General features: G+C 35.3%; 2 protein-coding genes across 3 annotated transcripts; one reads left to right on the forward strand and one right to left on the reverse strand.

Annotated features, from left to right (window-relative positions):
• Positions 1–175: 175 nt before the first annotated feature.
• On the reverse strand, positions 176–12,330 carry LOC136814440 (uncharacterized). Its single transcript, XM_067070986.1, has 11 exons — positions 12,241–12,330; positions 6,171–6,632; positions 5,529–5,652; positions 5,164–5,337; positions 4,710–4,816; positions 4,305–4,442; positions 4,014–4,063; positions 2,258–3,782; positions 1,014–1,912; positions 630–805; positions 176–383 (listed from the first exon to the last, which is right to left on the reverse strand). The coding sequence occupies exons 2-11, from the start codon at positions 6,614–6,616 to the stop codon at positions 351–353; spliced, it is 3,672 nt and encodes a 1,223-aa protein (XP_066927087.1). The 5' UTR covers positions 6,617–6,632; positions 12,241–12,330; the 3' UTR covers positions 176–350.
• A 5,484-nt stretch (positions 12,331–17,814) lies between these two features.
• On the forward strand, positions 17,815–25,755 carry LOC136814441 (tetratricopeptide repeat protein 5-like). Of its 2 annotated transcripts, none has more exons than XM_067070987.1 (11): positions 17,815–17,952; positions 19,078–19,210; positions 19,499–19,710; positions 19,809–19,866; positions 20,101–20,190; positions 20,605–20,696; positions 21,660–21,713; positions 21,905–22,051; positions 22,377–22,591; positions 23,510–23,654; positions 25,095–25,755. In XM_067070987.1, the coding sequence occupies exons 1-11, from the start codon at positions 17,899–17,901 to the stop codon at positions 25,212–25,214; spliced, it is 1,320 nt and encodes a 439-aa protein (XP_066927088.1). In that variant the 5' UTR covers positions 17,815–17,898; the 3' UTR covers positions 25,215–25,755. The 2 variants fall into 2 exon arrangements, with proteins under 2 accessions (XP_066927088.1, XP_066927089.1); XM_067070988.1 differs by lacking the exon at positions 17,815–17,952 and adding an exon at positions 18,853–18,927.
• The last annotated feature ends 498 nt before the right edge of the window (positions 25,756–26,253 follow it).

Consider the following 26,253-nt stretch of genomic DNA (forward strand, 5'->3'; position numbering starts at 1 on the left):
CATTAGACCCTTTAGATAGCAGCACTTGGTTTTCTTTTTTATAACTCTTCCAATCCTTTCTTCGCTCTTTCCCTATAAGATAACCAAATCAATCAAATCAGCAATGGTAATCAACAACATTTCAAAGATTGCTAATTAAACAATTTTAGATTTTGAGTGTCGTTTAGTCACTTTTAAGAATCAATTTAAAATTATTATATTAAGATTTAAAAAGAATTTAAAAATTAGCTATAAAATTCACAGTTCTAATTATTTACATTTTACTATAAGTTTATAGGTTTATAGGTATCTAATTTAATAATTATATATTTACAGTTTATAATTATTTGTTACAGTAGGTTTACGAATGTTTAGAAGAGGATGAACATCTTTCGTCTCTTTTTCTAAAAAAAAATAATTAATTAGATAATAAAGAATGAACATTCAAATTTACCAGGTACCTAAAGGATAGCGTCCATAAAATTCAAAAAAGATTAACAAAGATATTCGTGCTATCGATATTTGCACAGTCAGTGAGTTTTTCGAAAGGAAAGGCCAATACAAACTTGTTCAAAAGGGTAATAAGTATCTTCTATTATTAGATAATTACAGCGTTTAAAAACGTGAATAAAAATGAAAGAAAACTTTACTTTTTTCTTGATGGGTTTGAGATCCAGTTCGACACTTCGTGGACGTGAAGATGGTTTCGATGTTGATGGCGGGGGCGGAATAGCTTTCTGTCGGGTATCAGCAAATGGTTTCGGGCGTTCAGGTATTTTAGGTTTAGTGGTAGAATCCTTTGAGAGGTTTGTACTGTTTGAAACTCCTGATAAGAAAAGTGAGATTGTGGGAAAGTTATTAGAAATCAACGACCACGTGCAAAAAGAAACTCCATCTTTAGAAATTGAACAAGCTAAACTTAAAGTAGGCGTAATATTCTAAAGAGTCCAACCTCTTGGAATCAAACCTCAAATAAGTCCATGAAAGATGTAGAGCAGATGATTACATTAATCATTTTATGATTTTGAATTTACCTGATGTAGGGCGTGTAGGCGGGTCAGGGCGCTTCGGTGGCGTTTGTTTACCACCATCTTGTGGTGAAAATCTGTTGAATGCTTTACGAAAGGAACTTTGTGGTTCTTGCTCAACCTCTCCTTTGTCCGTCGAGTCCTTTTCTTTCTTGATTTGTAAGAAGGTCAAGTCTTTTCGCATATCAACATTATCCTCTAACATCTTCTTCATTCCGTAATCCAGCTCAATATGAGCTTGTTCTAACGCAATATGAGCTTTTTGTAACTCCTCGTAATCATTCTCAGCTTTTTCTCTCTTCTTTTCTTCTTCTTGTAACTTTTCTTCGAGGTTCTTGATGGTCGTTTTATGTTCCACGACCTCGTCCTCCAACTCTTTGTGACATCTTTCATATGCTTTGTGTGATCGTTTTAATAAAATGTTCTCCTTAAGAAGTTTGTTGATTGTCTCTTGGAAATACGAATCGCCTTCCGAATAACTGTACTCGCTTTCGTCTTCAGATTCGTGAGGCGAGAATCCCTCGTCACTGTATTCGGTATTCCTCGAGTCTTGTCCTCGGCGCCGAGAACGCTCGGGCGGTTTCACTTCACCGTCACTCGTTGAATTTTCACGTTCGAGGTCTTCATACTCACTGTCGGGTGTTTGTTGCGATCGGTTTGGATCGGGAAGATTCTTGCGACTCTGATCCAATCGTTCCCGGCTCTTACTTCTCGATCGCGATCTACTACGACTTTGACTTCTAGATCTTGACCGACTGTTCCCACGACTTCTGGACGGTTTCTTCCGCTTATCGAAAAGAATGTGTTCGTTAAGAGTGAGGTTTTCTTTCTTCAATTCTCGAAGCTCGTCTCGTAAAGCACTGTTCTCGTCAATCAGCGATGTCTCTTTCAGATGTTCCGAAGACCTAAAGACGGACGATATTGAAAGAATTGTCATATTGTACTTACTTCGTTTGTAAAAACACTTCGAGAAAAGAATTGGGATTGAGATCCCAACAGAACATAGCTATATTGGAATCTTTTCATGCCTCAAGAAAGATCTCTGTTACAAAGAAACCTCAGGAGAAGTTGTAAAATATTAATTTCATTGTTCTAGCACTATGGGCACACAACGTCTTATGGACATTCAATGGACGGCTTTAAGACCTTTGGACGTCCTAGAAACGTACATTAGGCGTCCAAAAGGCGTTTAGGCCCATTGGGAAAATTGGCGGAAACAATTTTCCAAACATAAAATTTAAGAAACATACGCATTATTGTGTTCATCTGTTTGTCCATTCTTGATTTCAGATTCCAAATCTTCACACTGTTTAATTTTCTTCAGAAGCAATTCACGATTTTTCAGACACATATACAAGTATCGGTCTTCTTCAAAAGCTGGTGTGACGTTTGATTTCGTTGATGTTTGATCCATTGTATGTGTTCTGCCTTGGTCTGATGTTCTGGATATAGGCTCTTCAATAGAGACATTCCTCTTGAATGTGGAGTTTCTATGTTTGGAATTTTGAGAATGAGAGTAATCTGCTTGTTGAGAGTTTTGTCTTGAATAGGAAGGTTGTTGTCTTGAAGGGAACTGGCTGGAAGACGAAAGATTTGGGTTATATTGGTAGGGTTGGGGAATTGAAGGTTGGGGAATTGAGGGTTGGGATATGTGTATATGACGAGGTGTAACTTGCACAGCTTGATGTGTAACTAGAGGCTGTGGAATTACGACAGAGGGTTGTGGGGTGACGAATGTAGGTTGGGGAGTCATTAATGTAGGCTGAGGCGTGACTAACACTGGTTGGGGAGTGGCAACAGTGGGCTGATGAGTGACTAAGGTGGGTTGCGGAGTTAGAATTTGGGGTTGAGTTTGAGGTTGGACCGAGGAACCTGATAGACGAGATTGGATAGACATCTGCAGTTGTTGACTGAGTTGGGAAGCTGAGAGGCTTATCTGTTGCAACTGTTGGTTAAGATGAACGTCTTGGTTCAAATCACCTGAAGGTTGAAGAGGAGGGTTGTTGTAAGAAGGTTCTGTGTAGGAGTTTTGTAGTTGTTGATTAGTAAGAAATTCTCTTTCGATATCATCTGGTTGAGATCGTTGACTCAAACGAGAAGATGGCCTATTGCTCTCATGATATTCCTCCTCAGCAATCCGATCCAGATTAGGATCTGAGAAGCTTCGTTGAGACATTGCAGAACCCATTCTCGGTGAAGGTGCAGCTTGGTACGATTTGGCTTGTTGTCGAACACTGTTGATGGAATCTGTTCGGCTTCTGAATGAACCTTGTCTTGAGCTTGTACGAGACCGATCACTGAGGTTGTCTTCAGCATCCATTTGAGCCAGATCAAATTCTAGCTGCGGAATAATTAGATCTTCATCGACTACTGCCTTCGATCTTTTTAACGAAGATCTTTTTGTGGATCCAGCTTTAGTAGGAGATTTCTGTGTGTATTTATTAGAATCGCTACGTGAAAAAGATTTCTTTAACCTTCTTGGAGATTCTAATATGTTTTTCCAATTGATTGGTGATATCAGGTTCTTGTATGACGATTCGTCTTTGACTTTTTCAATCGGCTTCGATTGCTCTTGATGTTGTTCTATATCCTTTTCATCAAAACTGAATTGTGGTCCTTTCATCATTTCATCAAATTTAGGTGTATTGGCAGCTGACCCTCTTGGTGTTATGGTTGTACTACCACGTCTTGATGCATCGTCAACAGCACCCTGATCGTGGACTTTCTTGATATCGTTTATAAAACTATTGGTACGTCCTGTTATCATTTCAAATGCTGTATGTAAACAAACAAAATGCATTGTCAGCAAACAATAGTAATTTACATGAATTCTGGTTGGATTAGAGCGATGTATTTGGCTATCTGCTGCTCTTCTTCAGTTGGAATAAAATGCATTAGTTGCAGCTGGTTTCAGGATGCAAGGAATTCAAAATAACAAAGTTTCATCTCATATTTCCCATAACATTTTAAAAAACAGTAATCTCTGTTCTAGTAAATAAAGCTTACGAAAATGGTGTGATGAAGTAGTTCGCGTCGGTTGAATATCTGAAAATCTCCTGGAAAAAAAAACTGTAGATTTACATCGGAATTATGTTTGGTTGCGAATATCTGACTGGCCTAGGTTTTGAAAGCAATATCAAAAAGACGAAAAGTGATGCCACGATAGAATAACATGATATTGTTAGATTAAGAAATTAGAATACCAGAATTTGAAAAACTACCATATCAGTCATAATTCGTAGTCTCCCAGCCATTCAAATAACTTTTATAAAAACGCATTGTACTGTGGTTACTTACCTATCTAAAGTTAGAGTAGAGAAGATATTCTTTGCTGTCCTTCCTCTATCATCTTGTATGGTAGCATTCGCACCATGTTGCAAAAGTATCTCAATTATTTCCACGTTCTTATCTGCAGCTGCTGCTAACAAGGGTGTTCTTAAAAAACAAGAATAGAATGAACCTTATTAAGATCCACGATAGTTTTTACAGCTCCTTAAGTGGAAACAGCATTGTTAATGTGACTTCCAGTTCAACAAGACTCATTTATAGCAAACAGAATCAACAGCCTTGCTCAAAAAGTGATTTTGGAGGGGCAGAATTTGACTAGAAAACTAGCGCATTGTAAAAATCAGTATAATTATATGTACTTTAAATCACAGAAAAGCCTACATCTTACTTTTGCACAAGACAAAAATATATTACCTTCCTTTCCCATCGATGGGATCCACCACAGCACCGTGCCTCAAGAGAAAATGTGTGGGACCTCTCAAGCCAAGCCCTGCTGCCAAGTGGAGCGGTGTAAAGCCAAGCTAAATGGAAATTGCATGACTGTTAGTGTATGTATGTCATAAAATTATCATTAAATTCTCTTAAAATAATTGGCTGGGATCAGGGGGTGGGGTGTCGAGTTCTTCCAGACATACATTTCATGCATATTCAAATAAGTGTTAGGAAAAAGTGTTTCTGAAAATTCATCAAGGATTTCATGAAAAAGCCAGAAACCCCTAAGAACTACTTTGGCTTAATCAAGACTGTCTAAAAACTTCGACCTTGAATTGGTTATAGCCTTTACCTGAAAGTATTGGCCATATACTAAATCAAATTTAGAGTTAAAGTAGTTAATGCAGATTTTGAAAGTAAAATGTCATAGTTAAACCTTGTCTTTAGTATTGAGGTCAGCTTTGTGTTTCCACAATGTTTTCATCACCATCGCGTTATCAGCAAGAGTGGCAACATGCATGACCGATATACCATCATTATCTTGTATGGTGACATCAGAACCATGATTAAGGAGAATTTCTACGCATGCCAAAGAACTTGTTTCTGCTGCCTATAAACAATTACCGAAAAGTAGACAATTTACTAAATACAGTACAAAAATTGGACAAAATTGTTAACATTTGACAATTCAATTGACAGAAATCCGAATATTATTGTGACTGGATTCTTATCGACAAAACAGTGCAATGATGATAAAGATGGATATTTAGAAAGGCTCAGAAGATTTTGGTAAAAACTGACCTTGAAAAGTGGAGTTTTTCCAGAGTCATCTTTTGCGTTGATAATCTTATGAGCATCTGTACGATTTAAAAGTGTTTCAAGTATTTCTGTATAACCAAGATAGGCTGAATAATGGAGACAGTTTCTACAAAAAAGAAGCAGTTTTACAGTATTAAATAAACCTTTACAATCTTAAACAATCTTAATTTATTATACCTAAATAGTCGAACATGTCCAACGGTCTGGGCTCATCTTCAGTAGCTTCAAATTGTTCAAAGGCCCGATTGTAGTAACAAAAAAATAGTAGCAAAACTCATTATTGAAGTTATAATTAAGATATATATCCTGTATTTAATAAAGATCAGTCAGTCCCTAGAAGATCAAGACCAGTAAACATTTCAAAAAAGCCAAAAAATCAGACCATGAAGTCTCCAGGCTGCCCAAGTATTTTTGGGAACAGACACACAGACAGACAACTCTCAAACATTCTCAGATTCTAGCTCAACTAAAGGCAACAATAAAATGTAAAAAACAGTTTTAAGTTCTTGCCCCTTAGGCCTTAGTGAGGGACAAAAAGTTGAACATTTAAAAAAACTGATAATGAAAAGAGACAGTAATTCGGAAACAAAACAAACTTTTATGTCAGAAATTTCAAAATGATACCTGTTCCTCCGATCAGTAACACACACATAATTCATCGGTCTTGTATCAAGTAAATGTATCATTTTCCCCATTTTCTTCTGAATGACGGCTTGGGACAATTCTGGCAATGAATTCTCTTCTTCAAAAGGGATGTAGCTGGTTCGAGAGTCATTATGAGACAATTCAGGAGTTTCTTCATTGTTTTCTTGTTGATTGAGATTAGCTACTGAACGTTTCTTAGGGTTTGGTATTTTTTCCACCCTTGGAGATACATTGAATGAAACGGTGCTTTTCTTTTTGCTTGTTCTCTTCTCTTTCTCTGGGGATCGAAAACCATCTTTTTTGCTGGATTTGAAGCTCTCCTTTCTTCTGGGTCCTTTAGTGCTACTGCCTGTACTCCTGATGCTATCTTTCTTGCTTAGTTTGGTAGACCCATCACTTCTTTCAGATAGATTCCTCTTTACCATGCCGATGTCATCAAACCTGAAAAATAATTATTATTACTAGTAGGTCATTTACACGTTTTTTTTTAAGAAACACACTTTTAAGAAACATGAGGCTCAGAATGCCTATAAACTAAGAAACATCTAAGAAACATGCCAAGACTGAGAATGAAAAAATAACATTTTTTAATTCAGATTTTCTTAAGAACCTTCCAATCCAGCTTTCCATGAGGCGACTGGATTGGAAGGTTCTTAAGAAAAGCTGAATTAAAAAATGTTATTTTTTATATTATAAGAAACATTTAAAGCTCAAAGGGCCGATTTCTTAAGAAACATTGAGGCTGCTTGGTAAAACTAGTTTCTTAAAAAAAAAACATGTACAAGAAATCATAAAAATTGCTTTTATTCCTTTGACAACATCATCTCAAATGACTAAAGCAATGCTATGCTCAACTTTCGACTTTTCCAGGCTTTATACAAAAATACCTCATGATAAACTTATCTCAGTTTTGAATGAGATTGTCGATTTCTGTTTAACAAGTTTTTGTCTGTTGCTAGACCTGATGTTAGATGGGTAACTAAATCCTCAAAAAATTCATTATCTTTCAATATTCATTCTGTTAAATCACCTATAAAGTTTTTAATGGAAAATGTTTTTCCTCTTGTGGTGATTGTGTTTTTAGACAGGTAATTGAAATTCCCATGGGTTCCTATCCGGCTACCTTGACGGCCAACTTGTTTTTATATCATTATGAAAGTAATTGGCTCAAAGATCTTAAAAAATAATCTTACAATTGCAAGAAAATTTTCAAATACATTCAAATTCATTGATGACCTGAATGCAATGAATGATAGAAGTGAATTTAAAAAACATCTAAAAGATACCCATCCACCTGAGAATCAAAGAAAGGACACAGTAATAAATTTTAAAAGTGCTTCATTTTTGGATCTTGATATTCAAATTGAAAATAAGCAATTTAAGACCAAACTTTTTGATAAACATGATGCATTTCCTTTTGAAATCGTTAGAATGCCAGACAGATCTTCCAACATGCCTTCCAAAATTTTTGAATCATGCATATCATGCATAGCAGGGCCTGAAATAACAATCTTTTGATGGTCGGACATGCACATGTCCAAAGCAAATCGATCCGGGTCAGACATGTCTAAATGAATTTTTAGCTAATAATTGGTCGGATTGTCCGACGAGATCGTTTTTTGGTTGGACAAAAAATTAGACCAGCTAGAAATTTAGAAAGACATTAGGTTTTGATTTGAAGCAAGCTTGAAAAAAAGGATGAATTGTTTGCTTTCAAACACAATGAATAGAGGACATCATTTTTAACTGCAGAGAGTTTCTCTGTGTAAATAATAAGGTTGCTAATAAATTTCAAATGTACGTAATTTTTTGATTTTTCAATTTTTTAAGGGACTGAAAATATGGGTTGGACATAATGTCTGATCAGAATCTATTTTGGTTGGACATTTCATTGATCGATATATAGTTATTCAATATTTAAAAGACCGTCGCCTTCTCTCCCCACCCAAATTACTATTATTGTTTATGAAGCATGAAAGTTATAGCTAGCAAGATAACCCTGTATGTATTGTAAGTTGGTCTAATATCGTCATCCCTCTTCAAATTTTGACACCCTTCTTTAGAGATAGGAATAATAGGAAGGTCGAAAATGCTGATTCATAGTGTGCAGGAGGGGTCCAACCCCCAGCATTTTTCAGGGGGGAATGATATTATGTGAAAATAAGAAAATAGGCCCCGGCTAAATTCTAGAGACATAGCCCCCACCTTCACAAAGCAAAATATCAAAGAAACTTTGCATGCAAATCCTGGATAAATTTATTGCGCCGCAGACAAGAATTTTTTCAAGAGGGATAAAACCTTCACCACGGCATAGATTTTTAACATAATTTAAATATAATATTTTCAACCTATCAGCTATGCCCCAGTTCTATTACACAACACTCGGGGGTGCATTCTATGTGATTGAAACTAATTTTCTTTGCCTTACTGTAAGCGAGAAGAAAAAATCTTTTGTCTATCAGTTATTCCGACCTTCCTATTATTCCCTATCTCCAAAGAAGGTTGTGGAAATAAGAAGAGGGATGTCGACATAATTGTTTTGGAGAACGCGACAGCCTACCGTAACTCTAAGCCTACCTCCTCTAATTCTGACACCCTTTTTATCAGCTGAAATTTATAGAAAGGTTGAAACTGTTTTTCTTTGCTTAGTGGTCAGAGAGGAATAATCCTTTTTCAATCAGTGATTCAAGCTTTCATATTATTCCTTTCTCTAAAAAGAAGGGTGTCGGAATTAGACGAGAGATGTTGATATTAGAACAACTTACGGTATTGAATAACAAATTACTCAGCCAATAAAAGCGTGATGAATTATTAAAATGTCTCTAGGTATATAACTGTTGTGGAGTAATTAGTTATTCAATAGGCTGTTGCTTTCTGCAAAACAACTACCGTCAACACTGCTCTAACTTGGGACGATTGGTTGAAACATGGGACTGTTGATATAGACCTTTTCGCCTTTCCATCTACCATATTGAATTGTATGCAAAAATACAGGAACAAAAAAGCTGTGGTTGGATTTAGTTGGAAAATATGCAAAACATGTGCAAGTTTACACAAAGATTAAAAAGACAACAAAGCATCTTATAAATAAATATTATAATCATTAGAACAATAAAAGATGGAATTTATTAATCCAAAAAGAAATATTTACAGAGCAAAAATAGCATATTCTGTTTTCATGCCATTAAAAAATTCCACGAAGACGGAGTACACACATCAAACTTTCAAAACACTCAAACTGAATTTAGCTGTAATTATGACATCACACATTATCAATGTTTTGATTTGATCATTATTTTTGCGGCTCTATTCCCAGGAGAATAATTTACCCTCAGCCGAATAAGGATTGTTTTTTACCTCCGCTGGTGATTTTTCAGCTTGAGTTTATGTCTAAAATGTTATGGTTTTTTGAAGTGCTTGTTCTCTACTATATCTTTTAATTTTCTGATTTGAGGACGCACATATTATTTTACATTTATTGATCAAAATTAATCTTAAATATAACGTAGTGGTCTAAAGAAACGACTATTCTTTTTTAGAATCAACCTTACAATCTAGTTTTTATATTTATAAAAACTAGATTGCTGACGTGTGAAAAGGAATGTCGGCGTGAATGATCCTTTTGTTTCGATAATAACATCAAAGCGGGAACTAATTTTCTTCTCGTTTCTTTCTTTCCTTTTTCTTTCTCATAACTTCAAGCTTTCCCTCAAGCTCTCCCAAGCGTGGTTAGCTCAAATGGTTAGAGCGTTCGTCTCATAAGCATGGGTTTCCAAGTTCGATCCCTCTGGGTGTCAAATTTTCCAATTCTTCAAATTTCATAAGATGTAGAAAAAGAATCCCCTTGATGAAAATCATGTGTTTGTTTTGCCAAGTTAAAAAAATAAATGACAGATATTGAAGCTTGTAACAGATTCACACTGGAAATACTTTGGAACAACACTTTATCAACTTATCGCTTGAGCCGCCATCTTGAAACACCACATTATGATCTGTAAAAACAACACACGCTAAAAGTACCCAAAAAGTTAACCCGATCGGAAGAAAGTTTAGAAATCAAAGTGAGATCGGGAGATCGGATATTTTTCTTGGCGTCTTATGGAACTGAAAATTTTTACCTATTTGAATGCTCAGCTTAGGCTGACCAATAAAAAAATATTAATATAAAACTTACAGTACATGTACATGCATTATTGGCATTATATTATAAGTGTAACCTTGTCTTATTATTATTCTCATTATTAGTTCATTTGGAAAATTTGACACCCAGAGGGATCGAACTTGGAAACCCATGCTTATGAGACGAACGCTCTAACCATTTGAGCTAACCACGCTTGGGAGAGCTTGAGGGAAAGCTTGAAGTTACGAGAAAGAAAAAGGAAAGAAAGAAACGAGAAGAAAATTAGTTCCCGCTTTGATGTTATTATCGAAACAAAAGGATCATTCACGCCGACATTCCTTTTCACACGTCAGTAAGGTTGATTCTAAAAAAGAATAGTCGTTTCTTTAGACCACTACGTTATATTTAAGATTAATTTTGATCAATAAATGTAAAATGATATGTGCGTCCTCAAATCAGACGATTAAAAGATATGTAGAGAACAAGCACTTCAAAAAACCATAACATTTTAGACATAAACTCAAGCTGAAAAATCACCAGCGGAGGTAAAAAACAATCCTTATTCGGCTGAGGGTAAATTATTCTCCTGGGAATAGAGCCGCAAAAATAATGATCAAATCAAAACATTGATAATGTGTGACGTCATAATTACAGCTAAATTCAGTTTGATTGTTTTGAAAGTTTGATGTGTGTACTCCGTCTTCGTGGAAATTTTTAATGGCATGAAAACAGAATATGCTATTTTTGCTCTGTAAATATTTCTTTTTGGATTAATAAATTCCATCTTTTATTGTTCTAATGATTATAATATTTATTTATAAGATGCTTTGTTGTCTTTTTAATCTTTGTGTAAACTTGCACATATGTTTTGCATATTTTCCAACTAAATCCAACCACAGCTTTTTTGTTCCTGTATTTTTGCATACAATTCAATATGGTAGATGGAAAGGCGAAAAGGTCTATATCAACAACAGTCCCATGTTTCAACCAATCGTCCCAAGTTAGAGCAGTGTTGACGGTAGTTGTTTTGGAGAAAGCAACAGCCTATTGAATAACTAATTACTCCACAACAGTTATATACCTAGAGACATTTTAATAATTCATCACGCTTTTATTGGCTGAGTAATTTGTTATTCAATACCGTAAGTTGTTCTAATATCAACATCTCTCGTCTAATTCCGATACCTTTCTTTTTAGAGAAAGGAATAATATGGGTCAGGGTCAAGGTCGAGGTCGGGTTAATAGAGATTGCCTTTTATTTCTACCTATCTTCTCTGAGGCTTCTTTCTGACCCCCTGGTGACTTTTCTAACTTATTTACTATGTTTTCTTACTATTCTAAAGTGTTTTAATTAACTGACCTTGAATTATCGACCCGACCGGGGTTCGAACCCACCAAATGAATAAGTTTCTGATCAGAAACCCAGCACGCTATTCGTTGAGCCACACTCGCACAGCCAGCAGAATACAAAATTTGGAAATACTTATAGAATGACAAAAAAGACGGGGTAATGTTATTATAATATGAGTAAAATTGCCCCTTTTTTAACCTGACTGAAATTCGAGCCGTTAATAGCAGCCCTGCGGGGCCCAAGCCGCCATGTATGCATCCCCATCCGGCACAGTGACAAGCCGTTACTGGCAATCCTGACCTAAGCAATTCCAAACAACAAAACCCCCGGAAAATTTAAAATGTCGGAGTGAGCATTAGACAAGAGTTTTTTCCGCAAAGGTGAAAGCAAGTGAAATCATATGATTTCAGTGGAGTTTGTGGACGAAATCAAAAAGAAATTGGCTGAAAGGATTTTTGTCTCAATACTTGTTTTTTTTATCGGTATGTAGTTGGACCCCCCCACCACCAACTGTATCCAAATTCGACAATTACCATATGTGCCTAGAAACACTAGACCAAGAAAATTCATTAACTTACCAAGTTCAAACTCATCTGAAACAAAATAAATGTGCTTTGACCTGGTGCCTTGGCTTTCAGCTTTTTTTTGCTTTCTGCTGGTCCGATGATGCAAAAAAAGTATTTATTTTCTAAACCTTTAATCGGAGTATTTCTTTAAGCTCCCTGGCGTAGTCCAATCACAAATTTTTATTCTACATATTATTTCTCCGTTTGAAAGATCCGAAAAATGTCCCCTTAATATTTTGTGTACATTCTAGCTTTTAAACATTCAAATCAAGCAAGGTATATGAGTCAGGCAAGATTATCCTTTAGAACGGCAGACGGCTCAAATTTGAGCAACGTCTTGGAAACTCTGAAAGACTTGACTGATGGTCACCCCAATCGTTGCTAAATCAAAAACGTTGCTCGTTAGAAAAAAGTGCTATATTTTTGTTATGGTTGAAGATATGATGGAGATAATAATTTGTTTTTTGATATGAAAATCGGGAAAGGGAAAAAGCAAAACAAAAATCTCCAAAAATTTTTGTAGAATGCAGCCATAATAACAGATTAACCAAAGAAAAGTTGCCAACCCAATTGACACATAACACATTGGACATCCTGGACCATCCAACAGTAGACAGGGTAACCAACCACTATAGGTAATCGAACAACCACATCAATTAACAATCGAATGTTTAGTATATATACCAAAAATTTCAATAAAATTGTGAGTATATTCGATCACTTTCTTAACAACCCTTTGACCAGACGGTACTAATCGAACGTTCAATATTGTGATCAAAGTAATCAATAATGATTGATAATAATCGAAGGTGTTCAGTGACCACCTATCGATTTTATCGGTGATCAAATACTCACTCGACTCCAGATTATGGCATTTTCTCCAGTGTGGAAACAATGTAAAGTCCACGCCGAATTGTTATCTGTTTAAACTGAGGTCTACGCCAAAAAAGTTCCGAAATTGCAGGGGATTTTGAGGGTGCTGTAAAACCTCCATACGGGTCCAGGGCTCTGGTATCTTCCCATATGCCTAAAACGTAAAAGTTGCTCAAAATAAGCTTTACATAGACCTTTTTTCAAAGAGGACGTCCTGTTGAATAATTATGTAGTCCAGCAGAAAAACAATGATAAAACCATGCATAATCATTACAATATGAATGATACAGTAATTATGCATTTGTTTTTATGGCTGGACTACATAATTATTCAACAGGACGTCCTCTTTGAAAAAAGGTCTATTCTTTTTACACTCTACGCCGTTATATGGCGGTCGAGCAGTTAGTCACACTAGCGTCCCACCAAAATGCATATCAAAGATTAATGCTGCGAAAACGCTATATCGTTTAATTGACTTGCAAGCAAATAAATGCATCGCAAAACTTCTAAAGGGATTTTAGCCTGGAGATCCATGCTATGATTTCTTATTCTATATACTGATAGGGAAATATATAGCATGGTATGGGCTGACAGTTTGAATTTCCCATATCCTAATAATGGTTGAAAACACAGCCAATCAAATCCTGTTATTGTTTCACTGGTCACACTTTCTTAAGTTGAAGAAAGCCCAAGTTCCGAAATTTGGTTTTTATTTTAGTAAGTGATGAGGACAGCGCTAAATTCGAATTTCCCACTATAATTTTTTTGAAGCCAAAATCGGGCTCACAGCTCTGACCCGTCAAGTATTCATCAGATTTTAAAAAAAATACGCAGACGGGTTCCTGTCTAAAGGGATTTATGAAAAATAACCCGGCGCTTTTTAATGGAATTAACATTTTCAAAAACTATGAGAAATTGCCTAAAATTTGAGCCATATAGATGAACAAATTTGAGCCAAGCCAACCTTGAAAACTAATTTGAAGATCAACTTCCCAAGAAAAAGATCTACGGGAGAGACGGAACCAACCTAGATCCGCGCACCGCCGGATAGGCTACTTCAGTGTAGACCTAACTCTTCACACAAAAATTACGGGAAACGCATTTTTGGACTTTGTACCCTATGCTGCACTCAAGCACTTAAGCCAAAGTCCCGCAAAAGCGGGACAAAAATCAGTCTTTTGAAGTTTGCAAAAAAACGCCACATAGAAGATCTTTCAAATTCAGTATGTGAATAAAGCAGTAAAAAATACAACTTTTCTATTTTTCCTTTTTTTTGCAGAAGTTCTAGAAATGAAAATAAAGGGATAATGATAATTGAATACTATCCATTGATGACCCGCGGCACTATCGTAAAGCTAGAATTGCTTCGCGTGCTCTTCGCTTGAGAAAATGATTGACAGATTGAAGTTTTTCACCCGGGCAGAGCGTTCTCGGCTCAATCCTTAGACCGCGCTAAAAATGGTAGACTGAGCTGTGATAGATCATTTCGATGGAAGTTGTTGGAATGTTTACAAGGCTCTTGACAGAAAATCGTTTGTTTTATTGTCAATGATGACAGTGCGGTTATTAACTTTGTTATATCTGACAAATTGATGTTTGTAAGTGCACTTTATAGTTTTGATTCCCATTGAAGAATCATATTCTGGTTTTCATGTTATTAGATGCTGTTTTAGAGCTTTAGGTCTACACTGTACTTCCCGGAAATTTTGCCGGACCTCAAACTCTGCCCCATTTACATGTGCGGATTTCTTTTTACTTTACTGTCGAGGGAGAGGTGGATGCGTTTAAACCTGGCGTCATGAAATCGGATGTTCGAATGGCGGTGCTCCTCTCGTCTTGAAAAACTTTGATTTACATGCCAATATCTTAGTTTAGATCAGCTCCATACGCCAATACCACAATAGTAATTACTGCCTCTCTCGGAATATATTTGGCGTACTGTGCACTATTTCCACGCTGGCATTTTCTGCGACCATTTTCGATTTGTTCAATCATTTCGAGTACTTTTCAATTACTTTCAATGATATTGAATACCTTCGATTGTATTGAATACTGTACCTTCCAGCCTTCGATTTTATCAAATATGTTTCCAGTAGCCAGCGCATCAAAATAATCTGAAACCAAGTTTATTTCGGGCCAATTAAAACACGCGATTCATGCGCGAAAACCTCTTTTGTTTTCTCTGACCAATCAGAACGCGCGATATGAGTTATATACTTGAAGAAACTCAGGGCGAAGGCACACAAAATGGCGTGCGAAATGGCTGGCAAATAAGGGGGTCAATCTTTATGACGGTCTTTTTGTGCTTTGGTTTTAAATTTTAAGTCATTTTTTTTGGTTTTTCTTAAGCTATCGAAGTAATCAATTGGTTATCGAAGTTGTCAAAGTTATCGAAAGTAATCAATAACAATCAAAGTACTCAAACGGTTATCGAGTCTTCGAAGGGTTGGTTAAGAAAGTGATCGAATACTCACATTTTTTTTGAAATTTTGCTACTCGACATTCGATTGTTAATCGATAAGTGGTCGTTCTATTACTTCGAGCACTATCGATTACTTCGATAAAATTAGTACCATCTGGCTTCGAACACACGATAATTAACCGTTGGAGTACTTTGATTGTTACTGATTGTTATTGATTACTTTCGATAACTTTGACAACTTTGATAACCTATTGATTACTTCGATAACCAATTACTATGATATATCTTTAAGAAAAACCAAAAAAACTGACCTAAAACCAAAGCACAAAAAGAAGCCCCAGCATAAAGATTGACCCCCTTATTTCCCAGCCATTTTCCCCGCCATTTTGTGTGCCTTCGCCCTGGGTTCCCTCAAGTAACTCATATCGCATATTCTGATTGGTCGGAGAAAACAAAAGTGGTTTTCGTGCGCAAATCATGTGTTTTAATTGGCTGAAATAAACTTGGTTTCAGATTATTTTAACGCGCTGCTACTGGATCTGGAAACATATTTGATAAAATGGAAGGCTGGAAGGTACTCAATACAACCAAAGGTATTCAATATGATCGAAAATGGTTGAAGAAAATGCCATAATCTGGAGTCGAGTGAGTATTCGATCACTGATAAAATCCATAGGTGGCCACTGACCACTTTCGATTATTATCGATCATTATTGATTACTTCGATCACAAATTGAACGTTTGATTTTAGTACCGTCTGGCTTAGAACAAAAGAAAATAGCAAAAGAACAAAAGAATTACCCATAGCGACCATTTTGCAACCATGGGGAATCGCGATTTTATGGAAATGGGAGTCCTCATATCAAATAGAGTATCTTCTGAAAATATCATTCTTCCCCATAATGCTAAAATGAAAAACGAAGAAGCTTTAGTTTTTGTATCTTCTTTTTAATCTGCCATAAAGTGTTATAAAATTCCTTACTGTCAACTGCTCTAACTTGGGACTATCTGACAAAACATGTCGATCAATTTCGCTACCTTGGCACAATACTCTCGAGGAACTGTACTGATGAAGCGGATGTAAATGATAGAATACGCAAGGCCAGTAATGCCTTCGGAGCTTTACATAAGAGTATCCTGTCCAACTCGCACATATCTCTTTCAGTCAAAAGTTCTGTTTACGAAGGCCAATTATTTTTTCTTAGGCCAATTCACCTTGCAGGGATGGTACATCTGTCACTAATGTTCACTTTTACACTAGTGGTAGTTCAACCTTTGGTTAATAAGGTTGTAAAATTTCTAAGCAAACAGAAAAGTCCTTGGGAAAATATGGGACCCGAAATACCCCTTGGTAGCACTTTTCTGTGGAATATCAAATCTCCAACTTTTTACTAAAAATGGGGGTTTCAGAAATAACAATACCAGTCAAATTCAGTATTTGCAACTACAAGGGTGAGAGTTACCTGAATCAAGTTCAAAATCCCAAAACTTAAAACTTAAAAACTCAGTTGGGTTTAACTACTAAGACCACAGAGTATACTACGATCTCTGAATATACTAAGATATTTGACTTGTATTAGGATGTTGTTAAGCATGACCATTTTCTCAACAACGAAGACTTTTTGGGAGTTGATTTAATTTAGCATCTTTTAATGAGTAGCACCTATTTAATGGTCATTAAGAAACATCAAACTGTAAAATTTTCTCAGAGAAGAGTGAATTTGTGAATTTGAAACATCAAACTGTAAAATTTTCTCAGAGAAGAGTGAATTTGTAGATTTGTAAAAATTTGTTTAGAGGCATTTTTCATTGATAGTCCCCTGAAAAGATAATGCACTTGAACACACGAGGTTACCATTGGTAGCTCCCTGCCATCAAAACGCCTATTTTGCCCATTGGTTTATCCTTGGAAGCAACACGACATCAACTAACAACATTAACATCAACTAACAACATTGACAAATAACTTTGACAAACAAACAACAAACTTATACAAGCAACTAGATTTTTAAGAAATATACAAAAACAACTTTATATACATACACTACTAAGTCTGAAAACATCAATTGTGGACACGGTTGATGATTTTTATCCACAGTCGGTCATTCTTATGGACAGTTTATGCTTGGAAATAGACAGCCAATACTTTTTATGAACTGTCGAGATTATTTAATTGACTGTCGATATCTGATATTGACTGTCAATGTCTGATATATTGACTGTCAATGTCTGATATATTGACTGTCGATCTGATATTGAGGCGAAGGCGAAGTAGATAGCACCTAACACAACTTTCATCCTAAAATCTATTTTGATTTATATAGAAATTACTTATATAGTTGATATAAAAATATAAAATACAGAATCGTGCTTCGATGGGAGACAGTGGAAGTAATGAAAATAAAGATGATGTATTACATAAAGCCAAGGTAAATTTGCTTTACCAATATATTTAGTTATTAACGTAATCGTCTAAGAAAACAGCTATTATTCTTTAGAATCTTCCTTACAATCTAGTTTTCATATTTATAGAAACTAGATTACTGACGTGTGGAAAGGAATTTCGGCATGACTGATCCTTTTGTTTCGATAATAACATCAAAGCGGGAATTAATTTTCTTCTCTTTCCTTTTTCTTTCTTATCAGTTCACCCTTTCTCTCATTACTTTCAAAGCGTGGTTAGCTTATACTTATACTTCATTTTCCTTGAGAAATACAGTGGACATAGTACTTCATTTTCCTTGGGAAATACAGTGAACATACGTCATTTTCCATTGAGAAATACAGTGAACATACTTATACTTCATTTTCCTTGGGAAATACAGTGAACATAGTACTTCATTTTCCTTGGAAAATACAGTGAACATACGTCATTTTCCTTGAGAAATACAGTGAACATATAGTCAGGTAGAATTGCATAACTACCCAGACAAAAATGGTGTAGAGATTAAATTTTGCACAGAGGTCCAGGAACATGTCAGGAATCACCAAAAAAAAAGCCCTAACCCCAAAAGATGGGAACACCCTCAAATCCATAATGGCGGGCATGGTACTTTTTTCTACAATTAATCAAGGGGGGACCCTTGATAATTGATTTTTAATGGTTTTCAAATGTCAAAAGTAACTAAGGAAGATTCCTTTTGATGAGTAGATAAAAAAAATGGGATCACTTTCGAAATTTGGACCACGTGGTCCCAAGATATGACCTCTAAAGTCCAAAAAATGACAATTTTGATGACATCAGCATTTTTACTAAGAGCGATAAACCTAACTTTATTTTAGGTGTAAAAAAACAAGTTTAATTTAATGGGTGTTTTGCCCAGCCCAACCCATGTTTCTTAGGTAGGAGAACATTTAACGCGCATCAATGATGCACCTACAAAGAGCCAAAAGTATTCCAAATGGTGTGTGTCATTTATCAAGTATCATTTTTATATGTCATGAAGGTTTTCTGTGACTGACTGTACTATCAGAATGATGTTTTTATTTCAAAATGATTTTTTGATCTTGTCAATAACTTTTAAATTTCATCTGCACTATAAACTTTTTCTTAGGACCTTGTTGTAAAGTTGTACGAATACCGTGACGAATATCTTTTGAATAATGACATTGAAAAAGCTATTGATAAACCAAATGATGTGAAAGAAAAAGCCAAGGAAGCTCTTTGTGAGCTTGACAGTTTACAACGTAAGAAAATTTTATTTTAGCTTTGATATCTGTTCCAAATGCTAGATATGTCACTCCAAATTTTTCTCAGCAAAGAAAGTTAGAGTTGAAGGTTTTTTCAGTGGATCAACTTTGGTTTTGAATCTATTGTACCAGATTATTTTCAACTTTAGAAGATTTTTTTGATAAATAAATTTTTTGAGCAATACCGAGAAAGCTCTCTTTTTAGCCTTTGGGAAATCATTCTATACTTTTGAGGACAAGTTGGATGGATGAACTTTGTAATGAAATTTTTTCATGCTTTTATAGTTTCCATAAGTGAAAAAGCCATCTTCTTTGGTCTCCGTGGAAAGATACTAAACATTTCACAAGACTATGACAGTCGAGCGGCAGAATGTCTTTCAAAAGCTCTGAAATTGAATCCAAATCTTATTGATGCATGGAATGAGCTTGGTGAAAGTTATTGGAAAAACAAAGATATAGATGCAGCATACAACTGCTTTACACAAGCCAACTCAAAGGTATGAAAATTCTCTAAAGTATAAATTTCATGTTCAAAAAGTAATATTATATAAATGAATTTTGTTTTCAAGTTGGTTTTGACTCTTTTATTTTTTAGGAGAAGAACAAAGTTTCATTACGTAATCTTTCAATGGTCCAACGGCAAATTGGAAAAGGTCAGTCTCAAATTCTTTTTACTTTGGATTAAAATTTGTTTGTTTAGATAGCATATCTGACAAATAAATTGCTTCCTATCATTATGTTTTTTGAAATACTTTAGTTAAAGATGAATTTAGTTGATAAAGAAAATTTTTACTTTCTGCTCCTGTTCCCTCTCTATCATAAATAGTGCCAACACATTAAACAAGGAATAATGTGTGAAAATTTACTACAACTCATTCATTGTTTAGATTTTGAGAGCAAGATCAAGAACATTAAAGAAAGCGTAACGACAGCAAAACAAGCTGTCTCATTGGATGTCACTGATGGAAAATCATGGTGTAAGATTTCTTCGTTTCTTAATTATTTTATTCTGGAAAGCACAGGAACGAGATCCCATCAAAACTATTAAAATTCATGATATTCATGACGTAATGTTTTCTACGGAAAGACCCCGGTTTTTGCCAGTAGTGGCAAATTTTTTACAACTTTCGTCTAGTTAAAATTTGCATTACGTCATGAATATCATGAATTATAACCTTGTTGGCTTTGACTTTTTTTAGCCTGTGATTAATAATTCAGTGAGTCCTTATCCAGTATTTTTTTCTGGCTATAATGTGGACAGGTCCATTTGTATATAAAGTATACTCTTTTTTTGTGTCGATATAATTTTTGGGCTACTAGTTGAGTTCTCAGTGTAATCGCTTATAAAACTGCCTTGAATTTTTTTAATATAAATTTGTTTCTCATTTCAGTCATCCTTGGGAATGCATATCTCAGTTGTTTCTTTTCCACCGGTCAAAATCCCAGCGACATCAAACAGGCCATGGTGGCTTATTCAAGAGCTGTAAGGACATAGTGCGGAAAGGGGTCTGATCCCCCTTGTTAAATGATCCCCCCAACCTTTAAAAGTGCCTATCCCCCCAAGGGTTTTGGGCTAAATTTTCAAAGATATATAGTGTATAGTGCGATCCGATAATCCCCTTCTCGCTGCTACCCCCTTCTAAAAATGAATCCCTTGTTTTCTCTCTATTTGTTTATGGTAAAAAAGGAAGGAAAACAGTAAAGAAAAATTAAGTCTGGCAACTATGTGTAAGCCCCCCTTCTTAAACGATCCTCCTCCTTGCTACCCCCCCCCTTTTTAATGAAAATTTCTAATCCCCCTCCTTCACTTTTTTGGAAGGTGTCATCATCTTAAGAAAGGGGGAAATTATTTTGAGTGCAACGTTTGCCTCGTTTTGAAACCATTACCAAGGTGATTAAATCCCTTGAGTCTTCAGTTGTGTGTTTATAAATAGAATAAGACCATGTTCAGACGTTACGATTCTGTTCCGTTCCGATTCCGTTCCGAAACGGTTCCGAAACAAGAGTGAACGTCAAAATTTGAAACGTCAAAAAAGAAGACGTTACAAAGCAAAACAGATCGAAACGGTTTCGCTCCACTTTTTTCATCGGAACGGATCTGCTCCGTTTTCTTGCTCCGAAACGTTCCGAAACCAATATGAACACACTCGATCCGTAACGAAAATTATCCCGGAGCGAAACGGAACAGTAACGTGTGAACATGGTCTAAACTTCTTATGAACTCCTCTGGGAATCAAATAACATAGCAACATTCTGAAAACGAGGTAAACGTTGCTCGTGACGTAATTTATGATAAGGTCTATTTAATTAAGAGAAAATGAAGATGAAAAGAAAAAGGAATATTTTTCATAACTAACTTACTTCTTAAAATCATTATTGAAAATCTCGTCATGTTTTCTTATGCAAAGAACTATCCTAAAATTCCAGATTTTTTCTTTTAAAACAGGAGAAAGATAAATGCTCACAAGTGAACCCAGATTTGCACTACAATAAAGCAGTTGTAAGTTTTCAAAATTCTTTCGTCGCTCTTTCGAAATTTCTGCTGAAACTGTTTATTTAGCCCTTTTTTTAATTTGAGACCCAAAAAATCTGCCTTTCTCTGTGTACTTTTGGTTGATCACAGGATAACCTTTATTAACTTTTACAAAAAAAATAGAGTTAAAATCATCTCATCTTTTCTTTGGGCATCAGGCCTTCAAATACGAAGAGGACTTCCCAAACGCAATGAAAGGGTACGAGATGGCGAGAAAATTGGATCCTGAATGGGACCAACCCAAAGAAGAACTTGCCGATCTCAAAAAGAGGCTGAAAGCTTCCGTTGAACTCACTCGAAACAAGGTAACATGCATTCAGGAATGGATATACTGTGTCTGAATATTTTTTTTATTTTTAGGTCCTCCTTGTGATTTTCATTGAAGATATTTGGGAAATATAAAAGTAGTAAAATGTAAACATTGCGCGAACCACGTTGCATTAAAGAGAACAATTGAAACCACGTGTCCAAAACAAACTTGTAGAACAATTGAATCAATCAAAATCAGCCATATTTTTTATAATTTGTTATTTTGACATGTGACTTTTGTTTTGATTTTGTATCCCGCTGCATATGGTTTGTTTACAAATTTTGTCAGTACTTTTATGTCCCTTTAAAAAAACCTTTTAGGCTGGTTTGAAACCCAAACGTGTCCAAACGTTGCTAAACGCTTTCAAAGACACTGATTACGGACCGTACCAGACTGGAGTTTATACTAGCCCTCTCAATAACAAAATCGAATTGACACGTACCAAGTTTGAAGAACTGAATGCTGGTCGAAATCCAAATAAGGTTGCGTGTGGGAAAGTTGTTGCAATGGTTCCTGTTACAGATAGTTTCCCTTTGTAAGTAACTCTTTTAAACTTGTTTGAAATATACCGGGTGACCCACGAAAAAGTTCAGACGTTTCCCGACGTCTTGAGGCCGAACAAATGTCCCAAAGTGCTTGGAGTTTTGATATTTAGAAAGTAGATATCCTAACTTAAAATTTGAGCTATCACTTTTTAAATTTGACCAACTTGTTCTCTACTTATGAGCTTTTAAAGTTAAAATTCACTTTACGGAAAGTGTAAAAAACACGTAAAAAAGGGGTTTCAAATTTGGTATTTTTAGACGTTTTTGATAATCAGTTTCTGAAAAAAATCTATGAAAGCGCCAATTTTTATAAAAACTAGTCTTGTTTTAAACAAAAACTACTTTCAAAGGTGTTTTTATTAATTATTAATGTCATAAAACTCGTTAAATAAGTCAATTTGTAAGTGATTTTCTAATTGATTGCATGAATTTAATACCTCTTTTTTACGTGTTTTTTACACTTTCCGTAAAGTGAATTTTGACTTTAATAGCTCATAAGTAGAGAACAAGTTGGTCAAATTTAAAAAGTGATGGCTCAAATTTTAAGTTAGGATATCTACTTTCTAAATATCAAAACTCCAAGCACTTTGGGACATTTGTTCGGCCTCAAGACGTCGGGAAACGTCTGAACTTTTTCGTGGGTCACCCGGTATGACATTTTAATTAGTCGGTGATGAATTTTGAATGTTAAATTGAAACATTGTCACAATCTTTTAAAAATGTAAGGCTAATTATTGTAAACAATTCACTGTTTTCTTTGTAATACCTCGATTTTCAAAAAGGAAGCTCTTAGATTTAAGAACAATGAATGGCTCACAAATCTCTTCACAATTTCGCTCTTACCAAATATGAAATTTTAAAGTTCCCTGTACTTTTAACTGAAGGAATCATTTTCTCTTTTCTTTCAGTCCTTGCATTTTGATGGACGCATCAAGTGACTGTATAGTGGTCAGTGTTTTTAACTTGGCTAACGGTAAAGGATTGTTACTCGGTGATACTGTTGCTATACCAGAACCATTCGTTCAAAACAATGCATTCTCCATCGAGAACGAGGTATGCTTTTTGCTGTGCTCTTTTCTGGCCGTGGAAACCTCTTTCAGGGCTCTCATTTGTCTTAGAATTTTAGAAAAAGGAAAAGCAAAAAGTTTTCTTCTTAAGACCACCCTATTCATGATATGCACCACTGCAATGACTTCACGAAATTATGAAACTTTTCTGTTTTTGTTCCACCCAATACGTCACTTTTTCTATTGTTTAAGTGACGTATTGGGTGGAAAGTTTTGAAAATTCTCAGAAGACTCTCCAGTGGTGCATATCATGAATAGGGAAATATCCACTGAAAGATATTTTTTAGAAAATCAAAGAAATAAATAGCTCGGAAGACTTAAAATACTTGATACCTATATGAAAATGTTCTAGTTTGGGTAACCTGATAGCAGCTGAAGTTTTCTTGACGCGACAAGCTGAAGCTTAAAGATCGCTAAAAACTAACATCTGAGGAAAATGGCCTTATTTCTACGGAAAATTTGAGTCAATTTTTTGTTTCGTGCCGAAAATTTAAAAATTTAAATGGCGCTCCATGTTTTGCATGCTTATTTTCCAAAAAAGTTCTGAATTTGCTTTGAGAGAACTTGACATATCTCCCGACCCAAAAGTTGTCGGCCATGACACCCTTCCCTGTCGACATATTGCACTCGGACCTGTTCTTCTTAAATAAAATTCTACGCGGTCCGCGTACAGGTGCGCGACCATATTCTTCAGATTGTATATTTTCGCCCATGTCTTTAGAGCTTCAGCGTACTGGGCCAGAAAATACACAATCTGCTATCAGGTTAAGTTTAGGGGAAGTTGTCCTAAATTTTCATAACATAAATAATCCAAAAAAGTTGTCAGTAATTCCTTTGCTTTTTTGCACGCGTCAAAATCAGTCTTTTCGAATATCAATGCTAAAAAAAGGCTCTATTTTGAGAGTAACTATTTCTTTTCATAACACTCTTCTAGGTTTTGCTACTATCTTTTGAAAAATTCCCAAGTGTTCTCACCTTTAGTGTTTTAGCTTTACCACATAAACTCAGAGAAGCTACCTTAAAGGAAGAAATTTTGGCGGAAAGAAAATTTGGCGGATTTGGCGGATTGGCCAGAATCCGCCAAATTAAGTTCCCGCCAAAATTTATTTTTTCTGCCATCCGCCAAATTAAATTCCCGCCAAATTAAACTTGTTGAAAATATGATCTGTTTTAAGGTGTTTTTGCATTTTTTTCGCTGTTTTTACGCGATTTTAAGGATACATTTTTCAGCAAACGCCAAATTAAATTCCCGCAAAATTTAGTTTTTTCGTCCATCCGCCAAATTAAATTCCCTCTAAAAAACTTTTTCGGCCATCCGCCAAATTAAATTCCCGCCAAAATTTATTCTTCTGATAGAAGTGAAGATCATTCTCAGAAAGTAAAAGTGAATCATTTCAATTCATGATTATTTCTTTTCATTTTCAAGGAGCTTTCCTTCAAATCGATTCGAGTTGATAATCCGATCGTTTTGGTGGTGAATCGAAGGAAAGTTGGTCCAGAGAGGCTTCAGTATGGACAACTTTCCTTCATCAACAAAAGTGAATGATTTCCATGGTTATGGTTTGGATTTTAGTGTCAGCAGATGATGTCGAGGAAAGAATTTCATGTCAAAACTTTGGCGATTGAATAGATCATGGAGAGAATCACCCAAAATTATTGGCAAACTTTGAAAATTTGAAACAATCGCCGTAATAAAAACTCATTTGCCTGCAGCAGGAGAATTGAGAGTCTCTAATGTTTTGGTGCGTTTCGTCGTTGTCGTTGTTGTTGATGTCGTTTTAAAACATTCATAACAAGTTTATGTAGTGTTTCGTGTTAATTTATATTACAAAATCATTTTAAAGTTTTAGGAAGGAGTGTATCATATAGAAATCCGTTCGGAACAGGAAGGGAATTGGGGAGGGTTATTTAGATATTTACTATCTAACGTCTTGCTTCCAAGTATTGCAGGTGGGATATGGAACGAGTCCACTCGATGTAGATGCTAATAAACAATAGATTTTTTTATCTTGTATATTTATTTGTACAGCCTTATTTCTAAAGAATTACATTATTTCATAAAAGAATCTATCCAATAACAAACAGAATTCCCGGTGAGATTTATTAAAGTCTGTCTCAAAATAATTTGCAGTGGAGATAAAAATGGCTGTAACTTTTGATAACATTCGAATTAGATGGCGGTTTTGTACTCGTTAAAAAGATAATCTGGAGTGGAATATTATCAACAAAGCAAAAAATTTAAAAAATGGAAAAACGAAGATGAAAAATGAAGAAGAAGAAAATCAGCAAAAACGGCTCTTTTTTGTTGTTTTTTGATGATTTTTGAAGTCAATCACTGATAAGATTTCGACTATATCTTCCAATGAAATAAATCTTTTTGAAATTTTTTTTCACATCAATGATTTTCTAAGATCAAAGAATCACTCGTGTGAAAATGATAATTATAGCACCATTACTGAAGAAGTTTATTTTCTTCTTCTTCCATTTTCAATCTTCATCTCCCGACCTTTTGTAATTTATTTCTTTATGATAATTTCCACTGCAGATTATCTTTTCAACAAGCACCAAACCGCAATCTAATTCAA

Source organism: Clytia hemisphaerica, unplaced genomic scaffold (assembly GCF_902728285.1).
Source record: "Clytia hemisphaerica strain Z4C2 unplaced genomic scaffold, Clytia hemisphaerica genome assembly, whole genome shotgun sequence".
In the NCBI taxonomy this organism is placed as follows: Eukaryota; Metazoa; Cnidaria; class Hydrozoa; order Leptothecata; family Clytiidae; genus Clytia; species Clytia hemisphaerica.

Excerpts from the sequence above, each read along its gene's own strand:
- LOC136814440 (XM_067070986.1), bottom strand. The coding sequence starts at position 6,616 with ATGGTAAAGAGGAATCTATCTGAAAGAAGTGATGGGTCTACCAAACTA. Across the intron at positions 5,338-5,528 it reads GAAAAACTCCACTTTTCAAG|GCAGCAGAAACAAGTTCTTT; the intron begins GTCAGTTTTTAC and ends AATTGTTTATAG. Across the intron at positions 4,443-4,709 it reads CCCATCGATGGGAAAGGAAG|AACACCCTTGTTAGCAGCAG; the intron begins GTAATATATTTT and ends TTGTTTTTTAAG.
- LOC136814441 (XM_067070987.1), top strand. The coding sequence starts at position 17,899 with ATGGGAGACAGTGGAAGTAATGAAAATAAAGATGATGTATTACATAAA. Across the intron at positions 20,191-20,604 it reads CACTGATGGAAAATCATGGT|TCATCCTTGGGAATGCATAT; the intron begins GTAAGATTTCTT and ends TTCTCATTTCAG. Across the intron at positions 23,655-25,094 it reads CATTCTCCATCGAGAACGAG|GAGCTTTCCTTCAAATCGAT; the intron begins GTATGCTTTTTG and ends TTCATTTTCAAG.